This window comes from Leuciscus leuciscus (genome assembly GCF_965113295.1).
Source record: "Leuciscus leuciscus genome assembly, chromosome: 3".
Classification (NCBI taxonomy): Eukaryota; Metazoa; Chordata; class Actinopteri; order Cypriniformes; family Leuciscidae; genus Leuciscus; species Leuciscus leuciscus.
The window spans coordinates 56,301,725-56,321,351 of NC_138727.1; the positions used below are offsets into that span (position 1 = coordinate 56,301,725).

Consider the following 19,627-nt stretch of genomic DNA (forward strand, 5'->3'; position numbering starts at 1 on the left):
ATTATTTATCTAGAGAGTCCAGAGAATTGTCCTAGACTGGTCTGGTTCCGATTGGACCAAAAACCAGGGACTAGTTCGCCAAAGTAGGCTTTGGACAAAAGTGGCCATATAAATTTAAAAAAATAGCCAGGTTGTTCGTCTGGAGCCAGGGATCACAGTGATGCTAAATTTGAGCCTCTAGGACAAACTATGTAGGAGTTATGACCAATTTAGTAAATGTGGTCATTATAGCACCACCTATTGGCCAATCTGGGCCATATTTTGATAGGTTTTCCCCAAATTGAGCACTATCATTTGGCCAAGTTTCAAGGTTCCAGCTCTTATGGTTTGGGCTGCACGATGCGTTTTAGGGCGGAATAATAATAATAATAATAATTAAAGCTGCAAGCAGCATTTATCGGGGTTCAAGCAATTAAGGCCTTTAAGGCCTTAAAGCACAAAAGCATAAAAAGTTATTAAGTTTTATTTAGCAAGCATCATAGATGGAAAAGATCATGTTCTAGCATGATTTACCATGATATACCACATTCTAAAATGATTTACCATGGTTCATCATGATTTATCATGGTTTACCATGATTTACCCTGTTCTAGCATAGTTTACCATGATTTACCATGTTCTAGCATGATATACCACGTTCTAGAATGATTTACTAGGATTCTTACATGATTTACCTTGATAGGGTTAGGGTTAGGGTTAGGGTGGGGGTTAGGGTTAGGCATTCTACTATTATTTACTATGACTTACCATGTTTCTAGCGTGATTTACCATGATTTACCACATTACTAGCAATTATGTGAAGTGTCAGTGCAAATGAAGTGATAAACACTGTGATTGTCAATATGATTGTGTTATTGTTATACAAGTGATTTTTTTTAGTGTCTACTCCAAATATGAATGAATCCAAAAGCACATGTGAAAAGACTTCATTAATAAGTAGAATGGCCAGCAGAAGCCAGTAGAAGACCACTTATTGGCTCACTTTCACTTTAAACTTCATGATTTGCACCAGTTTTCTGCACTAAATCAAACCAGTCTTTCCATGTTAACTCAATATGCCACTGAGTTTGGTGAAGATTTCTCATTTACTTCTTGAGTTATAGCCATTTTAGTAAAATAGGCTCCTCCCACAATAATTTACCACATTCTAGTATTATTTACTATGATTCTAGCATGATTTACATAGTTTACCATGATTTTATCTTAGTTTACCTTGATTTACCATATTCTAGCATGATTTACCATGATATACCACATTCTAACATGATTTACCATAGTTTATCATGGTTTACCATGATTTACCCTGTTCTAGCATAGTTTACCATGATTTACCACGTTCTAGAATGATTTGCCAGGATTCTAGCATGGTTTACCTTGATACACCACATTATAGTATTATTTACTATGATTTACCATGTGTCTAGCAATTATGTGAAGTGTCAGTGCAAATGAAGTGATAAACACTGACAAAATCTGATTGTGTTATAATAGTTATTGTTATATAAGTGATTTTTAGAGTCTAAATATGAATGTGAGCACATGTGAAAAGACTTCATTAATAAGTAGAATGGCCAGCAGAGGGCAGAAGAAGACCACTTATTGGCTCACTTTCACTTTAAACTTCATGATTTTCAACAGTTTTCTGGACTAAAGCAAACCAGTTTTTCCATGTTAACTCAATAATGCATGCTTACACACACACACACAGAGAAATAAACATACACAAATACAAATATGTTTTTTAATGTTTTGGAATATGTTATTGAGAAAATATATTTATTGGTCTATTAGAATTCCTTTGTGATCTAATAATATAAAAAAGAAAAGAAAAAGAAAAAAAGATTGCTTTTTAAAGCATTTGTTTGTTTCCCAATACTGAAAACTAATGAAAAGATCATATGTAATACTGCTGCTCCCTCTAGTGGACAGTGGTATTACAGCTTCCATCTTACAGTTGAAGTGATTGAATGAATGACTGAATGGGAATTTGGTTTTTCACTTATATCTTGGGAACCAGAAGGCGAAAAATTCTGAAACTTAGAGCATAGATAGTGCTTGAGGAGCCCTGTTGAATGAGACCATCAATTATTTACTATGATTTACCATGTTTATAGCGTGATATACCATGATTTACCACATTACTAGCAATTATGTGAAGTGTCAGTGCAAATGAAGTGATAAACACTGACAAAATATGATTGTGTTATAATAGTTATTGTAATATAAGTGTTTTCCATGTTAACTCAATAATGCATGCTTACACACACACACACACACACACACACACACACACACACACACACACAAAGACAAATATGTTTTCAATGTTTTTATGATGTGATATTGTGAAAATATCTTCATCTCCTCATCTTGAACAACTTTGCCTCAAGAATCACTAATGTCAATCAAACCGTTCATAATCATAATAAAAAAATAAAATATATACAAATATCATAATAAAACAAAAAACATCGTAATAAAAAAGATTGCTTCTTAAAGCATTTGTTTATTTCCCAATACTGAAAGCGAATTAAAAGATAATGCGTAATCCTGCTGCTCCCTCTAGTGGACAACAGTGGTATTATAGCTTTTTTTACAGTTGAAGTGTTTGAATGAATGAATGGGAATTTGTTTTTTTACTTATATCTCAGGAACCAAAAGGCGAAAAATTCTGAAACTCAGAGCATAGATAGTGCTTGAGGAGCCCTGTTGAATGAGACCATCAAGGTGTTTTTGGGCGATTGGGGCTGGGAGTTATGACTGTTATAAGGCATATCTGTTCGGGCTATTATCTCTGGAATGCCCAGGGCAAATAACACCACATTTGAATCGAAGCTAGCCAAGGACGCGCCCTTTCCAACGAGCTCTCACACAAGGTTCGGGGTGGTTTGGGTCGGGAGTTGCGGTCGTTCAAAGTCGGGGGTCCGCGGGCTTGCGATGCGCGGGGGGGCGCGCTCCCGAGGCCCGCGACGACACGTTTAGATCAAGAGCCCCGAGAGGTCCTCACCATCAAAATTTGAGCGCGCAACGACTTTCCGTTTTCGAGTTATGAATGAATTTGTATTTGGGGGCGTGGCTTAAATGCCGTTATACTTTCGTTTCATTTCATTCATTTACTTTCGTCCATTTCCATATCTCAGTGTAACACAATTGTCAATAGTAATACTCAATAGATGAGTTTTGACAAAATGTGATTGTAAATGTTAAAATAATGATTTTATAAAGTCTAAATATGAATTTTATAACAATATTAGGGAGTAGTATGATGAAATGACAGCAGGGGGCAGTAAAATACCACTTATTGGCTTAATATGTCATTATATTCATATAAAATCACCTTTTGAAGAAGTTAAACTTTTTTTCTGATAATTATTGATCTAGAGAGTTCAGAGAATTGTGCTGCACTGGTTTTGAACATTATGATATGAACATTATATGATAGAAGACACCATTTACAGCAAATACAGGCAATTTACCATAGGAAATATATGGTTTTAAAGCGTTTTAACAGTTATAGCGCCAACTATGGTCCGCTCTCCATAAAATTTTCCATGCTTCTTAAGCAGGTTATGACACATATGCTCATCAATTTTCGTGAAGTTCTGAGTTTTCGTTTAGGATTTATAGGCTTTTGAGTGCATTTTGCCACGCCCATTTTCTTTATGACCCAATATACCCATGCGAAAAATGCAAAAGTTCAACTTTTTTTTGATAATTATTGATCTAAAGAGTCCATAGAATTGTCCTAGACTCGTTTGGTTCTGATCGGGCGCAAAACCTAGGACTAGTTCGCAAAAGTAGGTTTTTAACATAATTACAAATATTTAATGAAAGTTTTGATTGACAGCAATGGTTCTTGAGGCAAAGTTGTTGAGCATGAGCAGATCTATCAGATGATATGCATTTTGTGACGATAAGTGTAACACCACGTGGTGTAACAAAACTCGTTAGCGCCAACTAATGGCCGATTTCTTTCAAAATTCTTACAGACCTCTAGGGCCATGAGTCGAACATACCCATCGAGTTTCGTTCCGATCGGCCTCCGTTAACCTTGTCTAATAGGTGCTCAAATTCTTTGGCCGATGGCGGCCATGTTTTTCGAGATACACCAATGTCCTCATAGACATACATGGCACCTTGGACCAAGACACTGCACACCAATTTTCAAGTCAATCGGACTAATGTTCAGGTGGTTATAGCCTGTTTTATGTTTTTTCATGTTATAGCGCCACCATGTGGCCAATCGCCGCGATATTTTTACTGTGACCTCAGATTGATCTCTTACACATGTGTACTGAGTCTGGTGAAGATACCTCATTTACTTCTGGAGTTATAGCCGTTTTAGTCAAATAGGCTCCTCCCACAACGTTAATTTTGCGCCCCCTAGCGACCGTGAATCGAAATTTCAACTTTTTTTCGATAATTATTGATATTCAGACTCCAGAGAACAATTCTACACTGGTTTGGTTCCGATCGGGCGAAAAACCTAGGACTAGTTCGCAAAAGTAGTTTTTTGACAAAATTCAAAATGGTGGGAAAATTTGCATACCGGAAATGAAATCGGAGATATACGTTTTGTTCTTCAGGAGTCCAGCTTTCCATTGATATAAGACACTTGAGTCTACAACATACGGTCTAGGAGTTATGACCAGTTTCGCGCTTTTGGTTGCTATAGCGCCACCTATGGGTCAATCGGGGTCATACTCTCTGAACCTCTCCTCGATTTTTGTACTACCATCTGGCAAAGTTTCAAGGTTCCAGCTCTTACGGTTTGGGCTGCACGATGCGTTTTACGGCGGAAGAAAAATAATAATAAAAATCAGCACAATTACAATAGGGTTTCAGCACTTCGTGCTTGAACCCCTAATAATAAAAATCAGTACAATTACAATAGGGTTTCAGCACTTCGTGCTTGAACCCCTAATAAAAATTGTCCGATCTTCACGAAACTTGGCATGCTTCTTCACCATGTTAGGACACATATGCTAATCGATTTTTGTGAAGTTTGGTGTTTTCCCTTAGGTTGTATAGGCTTTTGAGTGTTTTTTGTCCCTCCCCTTTCCTAAATGACCCTGTTACAGCCAGGTAAATGCAAAAGTTCAACTTTTTTTCAATAATTATTGATCTAGAGAGTCCAGAGAATTGTCCTAGACTGGTCTTGTTCTGATTGGACCAAAAACCAGGGACTAGTTTGCCAAAGTAGGCTTTGGACAAAAGTGCCCATATAAATTTTTTTTTTGCTCAAATCGGGATTTGGAGATAGCCAGGTTGTTCGTCTGGAGCCAGGGATCACAGTGATGCTAAATTTGAGCCTCTATGACAAAGTATGTAGGAGTTATGGCCAATTCAGTAAATGTGGTCATTATAGCACCACCTATGGGCCGATTGGGCTCAGTCCGTGTATCTGAGTAGCGAGCAATACTACTACCATCTGGCCAAGTTTCAAGTCTCTAGGTCTTACGGTTTGGGCTGCACAATGCGTTTTAGGGAAGAATAATAATAATAATAAAAATCAGGGCAATAACAATAGGGTTTCAGCACTTCGTGCTTGAACCCCTAATAATAAAGTTTGTTGTCACCATGATGGAGATAGGCGCAGATCGAGAGCCGATGACACTGAGCGGAGTCGCAAGTTCTGGAGGCCTAGGCAATGAGCAATGGAGCACCCAAGGACTGGGGTGATGACGGTGTGACCGAGGACAGAGGCGTACCCGGCGGGAGGGAGGAACCCGCTGCAGCCGAAGGGGTGGAGGGTCGGCGCGCATCGGATGGCCCGAAAGTCCGTGGCGAAGGCAGTGTGACAATAGACCAAGGGGGCTGAGGGTCTCTGATGGAGCTGAAGGTAGGAGGAGCCAGGGCGGAGCTGACAGGCTGAGATGGAGCGAAGAGGTCGAAGGCGATAGGTCCTGGCAGGGCATCCCCAGAGACGGCGCAGGGGTGCAGACATCTAGTAGCGATGGGGCTGGAGGACTGGCTGAGCATTGTGGAAGCGGAGAGAGGAGACTTGCTAAAGCCACAGTCACAATGACACAGTCTATGCAGGTTAATGAAAATAAATGCTCCAAGTCCAAAAAGAGTGGTTCTTCCAAACAAACTGACAGAATATTGTCCAGACAATTCTCATGGTCCAAAAAGGATTCAGGTACCGGGTGGGAACCGACAAGTCTCCATTGTCCATCAGCCAGTCCTCACGTTTCGTTCCCTCGACCGCTGGTGTCTCGGGCTCACACCCCTGGTCAGATTCACACTGAGACTCCACTACCGGGGCGATGGCAAGCTCTGCCCTCTTATCCTCGGGCTCTGGCTCATTCGTCGTGGTGGGTGGTGTTGCTCGTTCTGCGGGAGGCTCTCGTGACTTTTCCACGGTCGCTTGGGTTGAATTTGCTCTGGGTCTGGGTGGGTTCTGAATTGGGATGCGACGCTCTCCAGACACCAAATGACGGTTTCCCTCCAGTCCAGCCCTGTGGTGTCTGGGAGGTCGATATGCTGGTGAAACGATGCCCCGATCCGGAATAGGGTCTTTAGGGTCTCGTCGTCCAAGCAGCTGGTACACTGTAAAATCCAACAGTGATTCTAACTAACACTTTTTAGTTAACTTTACTTAATGTCTTAACTTAATTGTAAAAATCTAGTAATCTGCACTATTCACATACTATGTTTTGTTTACTAAGTTAAGATTAATTGATTGGTTTGAGTGTGGTTTTTGAGGCGGGGAAAATCTTAATGGACTTTTCACTCATTTCCTCCACTTCTGCAGTTATTTTTCTCTGTTTGCATTCACTCATTTCCCAAAGTCATCTTGAATGTTGAAATTTTAATACAACTGAAAAATTCAAGAGCACAAGCTGACTTTATAAATTGATGTTGATTTTCCTAAAATGTTTTTAGTCACCATTATGGCGATTAGTGATCCCTTTGGTTGGGCACTTGGAACTTCATTTATAATATTGTAATTTTCTTCCCTTGATGCAGCGATTGCAACAAGAAATCAGTTATTCGGTTTCAAAGGAAAAGAAGTGTGTAGAAAGAAAATCCTTGATAAATGAAAAAAAGGTATGGCTCTCCTGAGCCAGGATGACAAACTTAGCCCATTCATCCATTTTAGGGTGGTCCGATCTACTGATGTGACGTTCGGCACCGAGGCTTCGAAGCTTGTATAAAAAATAAAAAAAACCTCACACATTGAAGCAGTGTATCGGAGCTTGATTTGTTTTGCCATAACCACGTGATCTGTGACGTCCGAAGCTTCGTTTCCACACACAGTCACGTGACTGCTTCGTATTCAGATTCAAAAATAGCGCGAACCCCTTGAGCAGGGGCCTGTACCATGAAGGTAGCTGAACAAACTCGGGGTTACAGGATTAGTTTTGAGTTGACAAAACCAAACCGATGCAATCAGGCTTTATTGGTACCATGATGCAGCTCATCAACTTTCTCTGTCAACTCAGGCTTTGATCCTCAAGCTATGATTACTCCACGCGCGCGTGCACATAAAAGAGTGACGTCGACACTGAACAACCAATCGCGGGTAGAGCGAGAGCGATATATTTTTCCGCGGAGGAGCAAGAGATAATCATTCAGAATTACGATGAATTTAAATATGTATTTCAAGCTCGAAACAATACGGTCTCTGCTGCCAAAGCAAGAGAAGACTGTTGGAGAAAGATTGCTGATTGTTAATGTGTAAGTTAAACAAATACGTTCTATATTTATGTAAAATTATGTATGTATGTATGTGTAGCCTATTTATGTGTAATATAGCCTATAGGCTATTTTTTATATTATATAAAAAATGTGCATGTATGTACTAAGAAAGATTAATATTCATTGATTTTTAGATGCAACCCCAACTCCAAATGTTCTTGGCAGCAGATAAAGACAAAATATAAAAATATAATTCAAAGTGGTGAGTATTTACCACAACCTTTTATTACTTTTGTGAACATTTTATCACAAACACTTGTTTGCAGCAAACAGAAATAAGAATTAAATTCAGTAAACCAGAATACACTGTGGCGGAGGAGTTGGCTCTGAGTAGGCAATAAGGGACGGCCGATTATGGATGTGATTACAGGTGCTGTACAATCTGACCCTGGTGCTGGCTCCTCTAAGCAAGTAACACTGGGTATGTGTGCAATACATTACTACTTTTTTAAGTTGTAAATATAGCTGACTATGTTCTGCAGTAGAGGGAAATACAGTGTCCCTGTTGAAGCCAGCACACATACACACAGTCTCCCACACAGAGGTCAGTATGCAGCAGACAGAACACCAAACATAACCTGCTTTACAACAGTTATGCTTTACATTGGCCTATTTTTATTTATTAGGGTGGAGGAAATGAAGACACTCTGTCTGTGTGTTCTCAGACAGTTGCTGAGGTGAATGCACTGGGCTTTTTTTATTATGGCAAACATTTGAATGTGTGGCATAAAAAAGGGACTGGCCCTTACACATCTCTTTTATTGTAGGATTTTTCACAACCTGCCCCAGAAACTGAGGCCTCTACCTCAATGGGCTTCAGAAGAAATGTGTAATAATTTAAAACCCTTGACATAAATTACAGTCAGTCCTGTGTTTGTAGGAAGTCAAGGAACTTTTTGTGATTTTGATGAGCCTCCAGAAAACTTGTAATGATCATGTTTGTGGTGGAATTATGTTTCAGGTGGAAACCGACTCAGTCAGGGCCCTGTACAAAAGGAGACTTGAACTAGACTGCACACTAAAGGAGACTTGAACTAGACTGTTCACTAAAGGAGCTGACTGTGAGCTGAGGAGGCTCCAAACAAAATCAAACAGCTTGATAAAACTGATCTCAGTATGTGTATATAGTTATTATATAGTATATAGCTAATATATATATATATATTAGTATAACTTATTTAACCAAGTAACACTTTAGTATGAATATTTATTAATGCCACTTTCTCTTGCTCTCTTTCTCCCTCCCATCCCACAAAACCAATAAAACAGTTTGAGACCTATCTGCAGTTTCAGTGTGCTTTTATTAAGTGAAATATTGTATGGTGATTGCATCTACACTGCATACATGTTGCAATGACTTGGGAATCCTATCATAAGATTAACAGAATAATAATAAAAAAGATTCAAAATAATTCTTAACATGTATTATATTGTATAGTAGGCTACATTTGTGAAATTTGCTTTTTGAAAAAACAAAACAAGTGTTCATGTGATGTCACCCTATCAATATATCTTACTGGCAATTTGTTAAAAGCCCTCTTTTATGGACATGGCCGATAAATGTCCGGGGAACACTATTAATGAAACTATCAGAATCAGAATCAGAATCAGAAAGAGCTTTATTGCCAAGTATGCTTGCGCATACGAGGAATTTGTCTTGGTGACAGTAGCTTCCAGTACACATACAATACAAAGTGACAAGACAAGTGACAAGTAACAGGTATAAATAAAAAATAAAATAAAAAAATAGAAAAAAATAAAATAAAAAGATTATAAATTATAAATATATATAAAGTTATAAGGTGCTATAATGAAATGTCTGAGGGAAGTATTGCACATGTTTGTTCCACAGTAGGGGAACATTTAAGTGTTCATGAGGTAGATGGCCTGGGGAAAGAAACTTTTCCTGTGTCTGGTTGTTTTTGTGCTCGGTGCTCTGTAGCGTCGACCAGACGGTAACAGTTCAAACAGAGAGTGTGCTGGGTGTGACGGGTCCAGAGTGATTTTGCGAGCCCTTTTACTCACTCTGGATGAGTGCAGTACTTTGAGTGTGGGAAGGGTAGTGCCAGTGATTCGTTCAGCAGTCCGAACTATCCGTTGTAGTCTACGGAGGTCGGTTTTGGTAGCAGAGCCGAACCAGACGGTGATGGAAGTGCAGAGGATGGACTGGATGACAGCTGAGTAGAACTGTACGAGCAGCTCCTGTGGCAGGTTGAATTTCCTCAGCTGACGCAGGAAGTACAGTCTCTGTTGGGCTTTCTTCACAATAGAGTCTATGTGAGTGTCCCACTTCAGATCCTGAGAGATGGTGGTGCCCAGGAACCTGAATGACTCTACTGCAGTCACAGTGCTGTCCATGATGGTGAGTGAAGGGAGTGCAGGGGGGTTTCTCCTGAAGTCCACGATCATCTCCACTGTTTTGAGCGTGTTCAGCTCCAGGTTGTTATAACTGCACCAAAGAGCCAGCTGCTCCACCTCCTGTCTGTACGCAGACTCGTCACCGTTCCGGATGAGTCCGATAACAGTAGTGTCGTCTGCAAACTTCAGGAGCTTGACAGAGGTGTCTTTAGAGGTGCAGTCATTTGTGTACAGGGAGAAGAGCAGTGGTGAGAGAACACATCCCTGTGGAGCACCGGTGCTGATGGTGCGGCTGTCGGACGTGATTTTGCCCATTCTGACTAGCTGTTGTCTGTCTGTCAGAAAGCTGGTGATCCATTGACAGACGGAGCTAGGGACAGAGAGCTGGGTCAGTTTGGTCTGGAGCAGTGATGGGATGATGGTGTTGAAGGCAGAACTAAAGTCCACGAACAGAATCCTTGCATAGGTCCCTGGTTTGTCCAGATGTTGTAGGGTGTAATGCAGTCCCATATTGACCACATCATCCACAGACCGGTTTGCTCTGTAGGCAAACTGCAGGGGGTCCAGCAAGGGTCCAGTGATGTCCTTCAGATATGCTAACACCAGTCTTTCGAATGACTTCATGGCCACAGATGTTAAGGCAACAGGTCTGTAGTCATTGAGTCCTGTGATCTTTGGTTTCTTCGGGATTGGGATGATGGTGGAGCGTTTAAAGCAGAAAGGGACTTTGCACTGCTCCAGTGATCTGTTGAAGATCAGTGAGAAGATAGAGGCCAGCTGGTCAGCGCAGGTTTTCAGACAGGCTGGTGAAACACCGTCTGGGCCTGGTGCTTTCCTTCTCTTCTGTTTCCTGAAGATCTGACGCACATTATCCTCACTGATCTGAAGTGCAGGGAGGGAGGGGAGGGGGATGGCTGGAGGTGTTGATGGCTGTGTAGAGAGATGGTCAGGGCGGGTATGGGGTGTCTGATCGGGGGTCTCAAATCTACAGTAAAAGACATTCAGCTCGTTCGCAAGATGCTTGTTGCTGTCGATGCTGGGGGATGGTGTCTTGTAGTTGGTAATGTCTTTCAGGCCTTTCCACACTGATGCAGGGTCGTTGGAGGAAAACTGGTTTTCCAGCTTTTTGGCATAGCTCTTCTTAGCCACTTCAATCTCCTTTGTCAATGTGTTCCTGGCCTGATTATACAAGATCCTATCCCCACTCCTGTAGGCATCTTCTTTGACCTGACGAAGCTGTCTGAGTTTTGGTGTGAACCATGGTTTATCATTGTTGAATGATAAGTAAGTCCTGGTAGGGATGCATAAATCCTCACAGAAACTGATGTATGATGTTACAGTCTCTGTGAGCTCGTCCAGATCGCTGGCAGCAGCTTCAAAAACACTCCAGTCAGTGCATTCAAAACAGGCTTGTAAGACCTGCTCTGTGTCGTTGGTCCATCTCTTTACAGTCCTTATTACTGGCTTAGCAGTTTTAAGTTTTTGCCTGTAAGTTGGTAGAAGATGAACCAGGCAGTGATCGGAAAGTCCTAGAGCTGCTCTGGCGACGGAGCGATATGCATCCTTTGTTGTGGTGTAGCAATGGTCCAAAATATTATTGTCTCTGGTGGGGCATGTAATGTGCTGTTTGAATTTAGGCAGCTCACGTGTGAGTTTTGCCTGATTAAAGTCTCCGAGAATGATAAGAACAGAGTCCGGGTGTTGTTGTTCTGTTTCTGTGATCAGATCAGCCAGCTGTTGCAGCGCCGTACTCACGTGTGCTTGCGGTGGAATGTAAACACTGATGAGAACGAGCGAGGAAAACTCCCGCGGCGAGTAGAACGGCTTACAGTTAAGGAAAAGCACTTCCACATCAGGACAGCACATCTTCCTTAACACAGTTACATCAGTACACCACCTTCTGTTGATGTAAAAGCATGTCCCACCACCGCGCGTTTTCCCCGTTGACTCCATATCGCGATCTGCTCTGAACAGCTGAAAGTCCGGTAGATGTAACGCGCTGTCCGGAATGGCTTCGTTCAGCCAGGTTTCCGTGAAACAAAGAGCAGCAGAGTTGGTAAAGTCCTTGTTTTTGCGTGAGAGCAGAAGTAGTTCGTCCATTTTGTTAGGGAGAGAGCGGACATTCGCCAGATGGATGCTAGGCAGCGCCGTTCTGAATCCGCGCTGCCTGAGCTTAACGAGTGTGCCGGCTCGCTTCCCACGCCTGCGCGTCTTATACTGTTTCCACAGTGCAGCGGCGCAACCGACGACAATGTTCCGCAAAACGCCAGAAGAATCAAAAACTGGTTGGTGATCAGTTGGTGTGCACTGCCGAATGTTCAGCAGTTCGTCCCTGGTATAACTGATAGCGTTTGACAAACATAAAACAGGACAAACTAACAAAAACAGTGTAACAACTGGAGAGCTCAACACCGAGGCAGCCATCCGCGGCGCCATCTTGGATGTAGGGTCCATCACTGGACCCTTGCTGGACCCCCTGCAGTTTGCCTACAGAGCAAACCGGTCTGTGGATGATGTGGTCAATATGGGACTGCATTACACCCTACAACATCTGGACAACATCTATTCATGTACTCCCGCAGAGCGAGGACCACCTTGCGAATGGTTCGACAAACATATGTTTTCCCCTAGCTTCTGTGCGTCACCCACCGTGCAGGAATGTACCACTTGCAAAAAAACAAAAACAAAAAAAAAAACAACGCAAAACCATTTGCGGTACAGTAAGTGCATGAATTCGACGTGTTAAATTCTTTATGTACGGCTCAAGAAGTTCGCAAAGATAAGACATTCCTTCCGCGGAAAATCTGTATCTTTCATACAAGTAACTATCAGGAAAGGCAAGGGGATTTTGTCTGGCTAAAAACTCTTTCTCTACGAAGTGCTCGTCAAACAATTTGCGCTGAGGTGTCACAGGATTTGGAAGAAAAGGTGAAGTCATTGCAACAGACACTTGGAATAAGTTACGTCACCTATATGTTTCTTTGCTCTCAGCTGATTGGTCAAACTTCAGTCTGAGATCTTGAATCCAGAACATAACCTGCCCCGGAGCAGGTTAGCCGTGCAGCGTAAGATACCATGGCAACGAACACCGATTAAAGCCAAGCTACTTTCATAGTACCTAAAACCCAGGGTTGGCGGAAACTAAGCTGAAACATAGCTGGCTAGCCACCTAATCCGGCTTCATGGTACAGGCCCCAGGTTTCGAGTGTCATGCCCTTCGGTAGTAGTAAATAAAAAAAGAAATAGACTTAGCCCTCACACTGTTGAACAAGTCCTGTTCCTTAATAAAAAAAACCCGTTAATTTATTAAATTACCCACAAAATAAAATGTTAGCTCCCCAGTTCACAAGCATTCCACACAATTTTCTTTTATTTTGATTATATATGCCAACATGAGCCTTGCCTATGAACTCATAGGATTAGGACTGAGGCTAAAGTTGAATAAGGCTGCATTTGTAGATCAAAGCAGATTCATAAGAATTGTTTCTGTACAAGTGAATTAGTCCCATTTATTATTGTTTTTTTCATAAATTAATTCATACAGTTGTTTGTTCATACATGGTATAAGAACTACAACACTAACACATGAATTATGAGGATTAATTGTATTGCTTTGTGTTTTACAGAGCACAAAGTGATTTATTAAATGAAAAAAAAAAAAAAAATATATATACTGTCTTCTGGGACAGATAGTCAGCTTTTCCACCTTTTGACCACAAGATGTCGTTAGTGTGCAACGTGTTGAAAAGCTTCGCGTAATAAACCATTTTATGATACAGTCGAGGGGGAAAGCCCCAGTGCTTCACAAAGCTTCATTTCACCATCACTAGTCCGATCATCTGTCACGTGTGGTTCCAGGCAGACAGAAGAAGGCAGAAGAATAAAGTTCCAACATGAAGTTTAATGACAAATATCAGGCTGGGCAACACACAGGGTAACGGTGATCAGACAGTGAATGAATGTGAGGGACCAACTTATATAGCCAACACAAATGAGGATGATTATGGATCACAGCTGACAAATATGAACTAGTAATGAGGAGCAGGAAAACTGAACAAAGGAACACATGATGAACATGAAAACAAACTAAAATTCCATGATAACGAAAGTAACTGAACATATGGTGACAGTTACAGGGTAAGTGTGACATCTGCAGGCTTTAAATTAAAGAGGTGCTTGTTACCCTCATGTTTCATGTAGTTACAGGGTAAGTACAATAAAAATACATACACACTACCTAACATCACTGACTCTGAATCCTTTCTTTGAAAAAACACTTAATTCAAAACAGATTTTTGTTACGTTCTCCTCCCAGTCTAGGGCAGAGTTCTGCACGGGTCCGATTTTGTAAACCCGCACCCGCCCGTACCCGCAGTGCTTCAAACCGCATCCGACCCGTTATCCGTCAACAGCACTAATTAAAATCCGCACCCGACCCGATCCGCTTAAAATAGAACCGACACCCGACCCGCACCCGAAATAAAATCAGTTTAGCCAATCACATTATAGACACAATTACAAAAATGTTTATTGCCAGGTCATACAGAAGTTACAACGACAATTAACACAAGGACAGCCGAAGCTGTCAAAAGGCCGGTACATGAAGAACATGGCTAAGGTTACCACAAAATTGAGTAACAGACGCGGCTACAACACTATATCTGCCACGCAATTTCGTCTAGCCTACATCTGACAATGTTGGGTTCAAACACGCCCTGCACACCACACATACTGACCAGTGTTACATTTGAAAAATACTGTTCGATAGAACTGCTTGGTTTGTTACCACAGTTATCTGCGTGCTTCCTCAGCGATGAAGTTCCATATTTGCGGCTATCCAACACAAAAATGCATGCAGCAAAGCCTTTCACAATATTGTTTTCTTCGATAACTCCAAATTTCTCCCACACACTGGACTTGCCTTTTGATGACGTATTGTCGACAACTTTACAATCTCCACTAGCTATTCTTTTCTTCAACTCCTCAGCATCCATCTCGACGACTGCAAGCAGATCGCGCGCGCGGTTATGAGGAATTTTTAAAAGTGAAAGTAGCCTAGGTAACGTTATAGATCCTGGGAGGGCGTGGCACGTGGGCACAAATAAACTGATGTGGATTTTAAATTATTTTATCAACTTGAAATACAGGAATATTTTTGTAGATGTGTTCCTAAAAATATGCATATATATTTTTATGTTTGCATGTGATTGTTTTAAACCCGTGTTTAGACCCGTGTTTCCCCCGTGTCCGACCCGACCCGCACCCGTATCCGACACAGTTGGATATTTTTCACCCGTTTGAGCAAAATTTGCGGGTACCCGAACCCGTGCAGGACTCTAGTCTAGGGGTCAGGAGGGGAGGCAACAAAGGAAAAGAAAATATGATAATGAAAAAAGTAGCGTAGAGACGTAAGAAATACGTGGAGAACACACATTCAGCCTAAGTCTGAAAAGTAAAAATATTTATTTCCTTCATATATCAAAAAGGTTAACAAAAGATGGGAATACATCTTCAGGAGAGAGCATGGCCTAAAATAATAAACAAAACAGAAGCTAACTAAGGTTTAAGGGAGCTATCTACCCTGCACAAAAACAAAGATGAAAATCAACACAAACTTCCCTGAGCTTCCTCTCGAACCAAAAACAGGAGAAAAATATATACAAAATAAAAAGGTATCCTCTCCCTACATTTCCCAGATAATCATAAACAAGTAAACAGAGATAATAATAAGTTATACAATACCTTTTAATTACCCACAGGTAAAAAGTCAACACTAATGTAAGCTAAGTAACTGTTGTTGGCACACAACAAATGAGCATAGGCCCCACTCCTAACTCAAAGATAAGCACATGTTCTCACTCACACGCGCACGCACGCTTTCCAGTCTAAAGGTGATGATACACAGGGCAACTTTTGGGCAATGTTGCCGTCATCGGGCAACCAGATGAGACACAGGGCCCACGATCGATCTAAATTATCCAGATAGAAATGTATTGCCCATTTTCAATAGGAAAGTGCCCAAGCAACAATCGCTCGGCAAGATTGCCCAGCAACATTGCTCAAAAAGTTGCCCTGTGTATCATCACCTTAAGGCTGGCTACACACTGGCTGCGTGGCGTGTCCGTATTTATTTCGGTTCCCATGTTAACAGGTTAGAGCTTGCACACTGCCTGCGTGACACTCACGTCTCAGGTGCCGAAAACACGTGTGTGCTAGAAATAGAACTGACTATTTTTCACTCGACATGCAAGCGTGTTGGAAGCGTTTCCAGGCAAAATACAATAGGAAAATGTTTATATGTCATTTTGACACGAATACATGTTGTTTGAAAGTCTCTAGGTTTTGACATAAATGTAGATATAAATGTAATTTAAAAAATATATATAATAATAGCTGTGGGATCATCGCCCTCTAGCGCCAAATCATCACAATTTCAAAACTCGGTCTGAAACAGTATGACGTACTAAAGTCTCGTTTGTTGAAATCACGTGACAGGTTGATACGAGCTCCAAAGCACCAATATGAAACAATGGGCTGAAATTGGTCTGGTTTTTTTTATTTTTTTATCATTTATACGGTTCTTCATTACAGCAAAACCTTACAGTGGAAAACGAGTTTATTGATTTATCATTACACTGACTTGAATCTATTGACTAGTCGTGAGGACATGTTCTTCTTCATTGATGATATGGAGAAGACCCGAGGATCTCCCGCTTATGGTCAGATTCTCATATTCAGAAGAGTCTGACTGGTGAACATCAGGTCTGGGATGGACAGTCTATGGGAAAAACACATCGATTATTTATTACCCGAGTTTTGAATGAACGAACTCTTTTGCACTTGTAGTTTTTGATATTTAGTTTACTGTGAGTGTGTCGTAGAGGTCAGATGATCTGGACTTGAGGTCAAGAGCTGCATATGAGCCTGTACTGGGATCATCGTCCTATAGGGAAACAGACAGAAATATATTATACACTGTGTATATATATATATAATTTATTCTGTAGTTCTTTGATCAGCTCACCTCACACTTGTGTATTGCAGATTGTCTGTTCATTCTTTTTCTCGTACTGTCAAAAAAAGGAAACATAATTCATATATAGATAAAAACGACATATCCTTCTGCATTCGTTTTTAAGTAAATTATACTTATACTCTTTATTATTTAATTTACATTATAAATAGTATGATGATGATGAAGATGATGATGATGAATAATCCTCCAGATGCCGCTGTGATCATAATCACATTCCCACCAGCAACATGAACTGAAAGAGGAAGATCATCATGATTAACTCTCCAAACTGATGAATGATTTGAAGATACAGGAGTGTGTTAATAAAAGCTTCACCTGTGACAGTTACAGCGTCTGATCTCTGAGATCCATGTTGATTGTGAGCCTGACAGTAGAAGCGTCCACTCTGTAGTGCACTGAAACTCTGTCCAGATCCAACAGCTGAGGGTTCATTCTCCTTAAACCAGCTGAAGTTCAGAGCAGGAGGGTTTGAGTCACTGATGCAGTTCAGAGTCACTGAATCTCCCTCCACTATTACACCAGATCCACTCATCAACACTGAGACATTCTTTGGAGGATCTAACACAGGACCAAAATTTAATCTTTAAATCATCTCATTTAAACACAATCTCTGTTTTTTTTAAAAAGAACTAATTAAATCTGCACTCACACATGACATTGAGCTGAACAGCAGGAGAGATGTGAGTGTGTCCGTCTACAGCACAGCTAAATCTGCCTGAATCCTCTCTTCTGACTGACTGCAGCAGGAGTTCATTGTTTCTGTCTCTTCTCTCAGTTAATGGCTGTGAGTTTCTGTACCAGATGAATGTTGCTCTGTCAGTCAGAGCGCAGCTGCTTTTACATCTCAGATTGACTGAATCTCCCTCTGTCACTCTCTCAGGAGACTCCACCTGAAGATCTGAACACAACACACACATTATATCTAGTGCTGCTGTCATACACTGATTATTATTCAACATAATGCACAGAAGAAGAGATGAACCTCACCAAAGTCACCTGTGACAGTCACTCCTGATTTACCAATCCATTTTTCTTTATCAGTGATGAATCTGAAATAGTACATGTGTGAATCCTTCAGTGTCACATGACTCAGTCTGACGGTGCAGTTCTGCTGTTTATCTCCCAGATACTGAAGCCTCTGACTGTATTCAGGGTCCTCAGACAGATCTGGAAACTCTTCATCTTTCTTTTTATCTTTTGTTTTGCTCCAGAACACTTTCATGATCTTACATCCAGTAGGGTATGTATAAGTGCAGTTCATTATCACTGTTGAGTCCTTTAGTGCACAGATGTGTGAAGGACTGTAACTCACACTCCAATCATCACTAGAAACCCCTGAAACACAGAATTCATACTGATGAAAATGTTGTTTTATCAATTCCAATGGATCACAAAAACTTTAGACTACTTGTAAATAGTGACTCATTACAGGGAATATTATAAGTAAATCTTCTCAGAATCTTTTGAGTGATAAATGATCTAAGTGTGAATTTCTTTATCAGTTTTGATGGAGGATGTTGCAGAAATAAACAGAAGTGAAACCAGAGCAAATAAATCAGTCATGAACAACATGCTCTAAAATAATCAAAAACATGACAATTAAGTCTAAGAAAATGTCTATTTGCTGACAAGTCATTTGACACACAAACCTCTTCCTCAAGGGAGCCAAATTCTGTTCCTGGAGATCTAAATTCCTGCAAAGTTCAGATCCTTGCTTTGGCTCTCAACGAAGGCGGTCGCATTTTCTTACCCTCCTCTCCCTTATCTTCCCTGCTTTGCTCCTCTCGTCTCGTTACTGTCTTGTACTTTGAGAGACTCTCTCCGCGCTGCTCTCCAAACTAAGAAATTATGGAATTGATCAACTGGTCTCTCAGCGCAATTGACACCATCTTCTCGACGAGAAGCTTGGGTTCGGGGGAACCTGACTGCCCTGCCGGAACGTTTGCAGCTGGCTACACGATGGACGCGTGGGGGAAGTGGCGGGTCGTGTGTCTGGCGGCTCTTTCCGTGGAGGACGTAGAAGATATCTACCTATTCGGAACCATGATAACAGGTTTTCTGCTGTTTGGATTAGGCACTGCCCTGGTTTATCGAGGAATTAAGAAGACGGTGACAGCTGTCCAAAGCCCCACAAGGCTGCCCGTTATGATTGAAGCAGTGGGCAGAGCTGTCGGCACTCAGACTGTGACTATGAACCACAATATGGGTAACATCATGGAGAAGCTCACAGCTTTGCAAAGGCAAATGGATCGTTTCGGAGACCCAAACGGACCAGGAGCTGTGTAAATTGGAATGCGGCTACTCGTCCCCAGACCAAACAACCACAATCTTATCTGCTTTCGGCCCCACTCTATCAGCACTGGCCTTGGCCGAGGCCGCTGCTGGAACAACAACCCCCTCTGGAGAGAGCACTGCAAAGAGACGCTCTTGCGTTCCTTCCCCGACTCCACACTGACACCTGCTGATTGTTGACTCTGTCTGGGACCTGATCAAGGTTGTCTCCATGGCAACTGCTGTGTTTCGCTATGA

General features: G+C 41.4%; 3 protein-coding genes across 3 annotated transcripts in view; 1 reads left to right on the forward strand and 2 right to left on the reverse strand.

Annotated features, from left to right (window-relative positions):
• Positions 1-19,627, reverse strand: part of LOC309495537 (uncharacterized protein) — a gene marked incomplete at its 5' end in the record, with an annotated part of 180,691 nt that overhangs the window by 107,861 nt on the left and 53,203 nt on the right. The gene's annotated exons all lie outside the window — the stretch shown is intronic.
• Positions 7,317-9,284, forward strand: LOC309493872 (uncharacterized protein). The gene is made up of 8 exons (XM_082163147.1): positions 7,317-7,683; positions 7,839-7,906; positions 8,075-8,125; positions 8,187-8,248; positions 8,331-8,381; positions 8,472-8,533; positions 8,666-8,842; positions 8,903-9,284. Exons 1-7 carry the CDS (start codon positions 7,589-7,591, stop codon positions 8,712-8,714), a joined length of 438 nt encoding a protein of 145 aa, XP_082019273.1. The 5' UTR covers positions 7,317-7,588; the 3' UTR covers positions 8,715-8,842; positions 8,903-9,284.
• Positions 16,694-17,657, reverse strand: LOC309493858 (uncharacterized protein). The gene is made up of 5 exons (XM_082163129.1): positions 17,414-17,657; positions 17,237-17,330; positions 17,087-17,132; positions 16,928-17,005; positions 16,694-16,840 (listed from the first exon to the last, which is right to left on the reverse strand). The coding sequence occupies exons 1-5, from the start codon at positions 17,628-17,630 to the stop codon at positions 16,709-16,711; spliced, it is 567 nt and encodes a 188-aa protein (XP_082019255.1). The 5' UTR covers positions 17,631-17,657; the 3' UTR covers positions 16,694-16,708.

Coding starts and splice junctions, on each gene's coding strand:
- LOC309493872 (XM_082163147.1), top strand. CDS start 7,589: ATGAATTTAAATATGTATTTCAAGCTCGAAACAATACGGTCTCTGCTG. Junction 7,907..8,074: donor TAAAAATATAATTCAAAGTG/GTGAGTATTTAC, acceptor ATGTGATTACAG/GTGCTGTACAATCTGACCCT. Junction 8,382..8,471: donor GTTCTCAGACAGTTGCTGAG/GTGAATGCACTG, acceptor CTTTTATTGTAG/GATTTTTCACAACCTGCCCC.
- LOC309493858 (XM_082163129.1), bottom strand. CDS start 17,630: ATGAGTGGATCTGGTGTAATAGTGGAGGGAGATTCAGTGACTCTGAAC. Junction 17,133..17,236: donor ATCATCATACTATTTATAAT/GTAAATTAAATA, acceptor TTTTTTTGACAG/TACGAGAAAAAGAATGAACA. Junction 17,006..17,086: donor CTGCAATACACAAGTGTGAG/GTGAGCTGATCA, acceptor GTTTCCCTATAG/GACGATGATCCCAGTACAGG.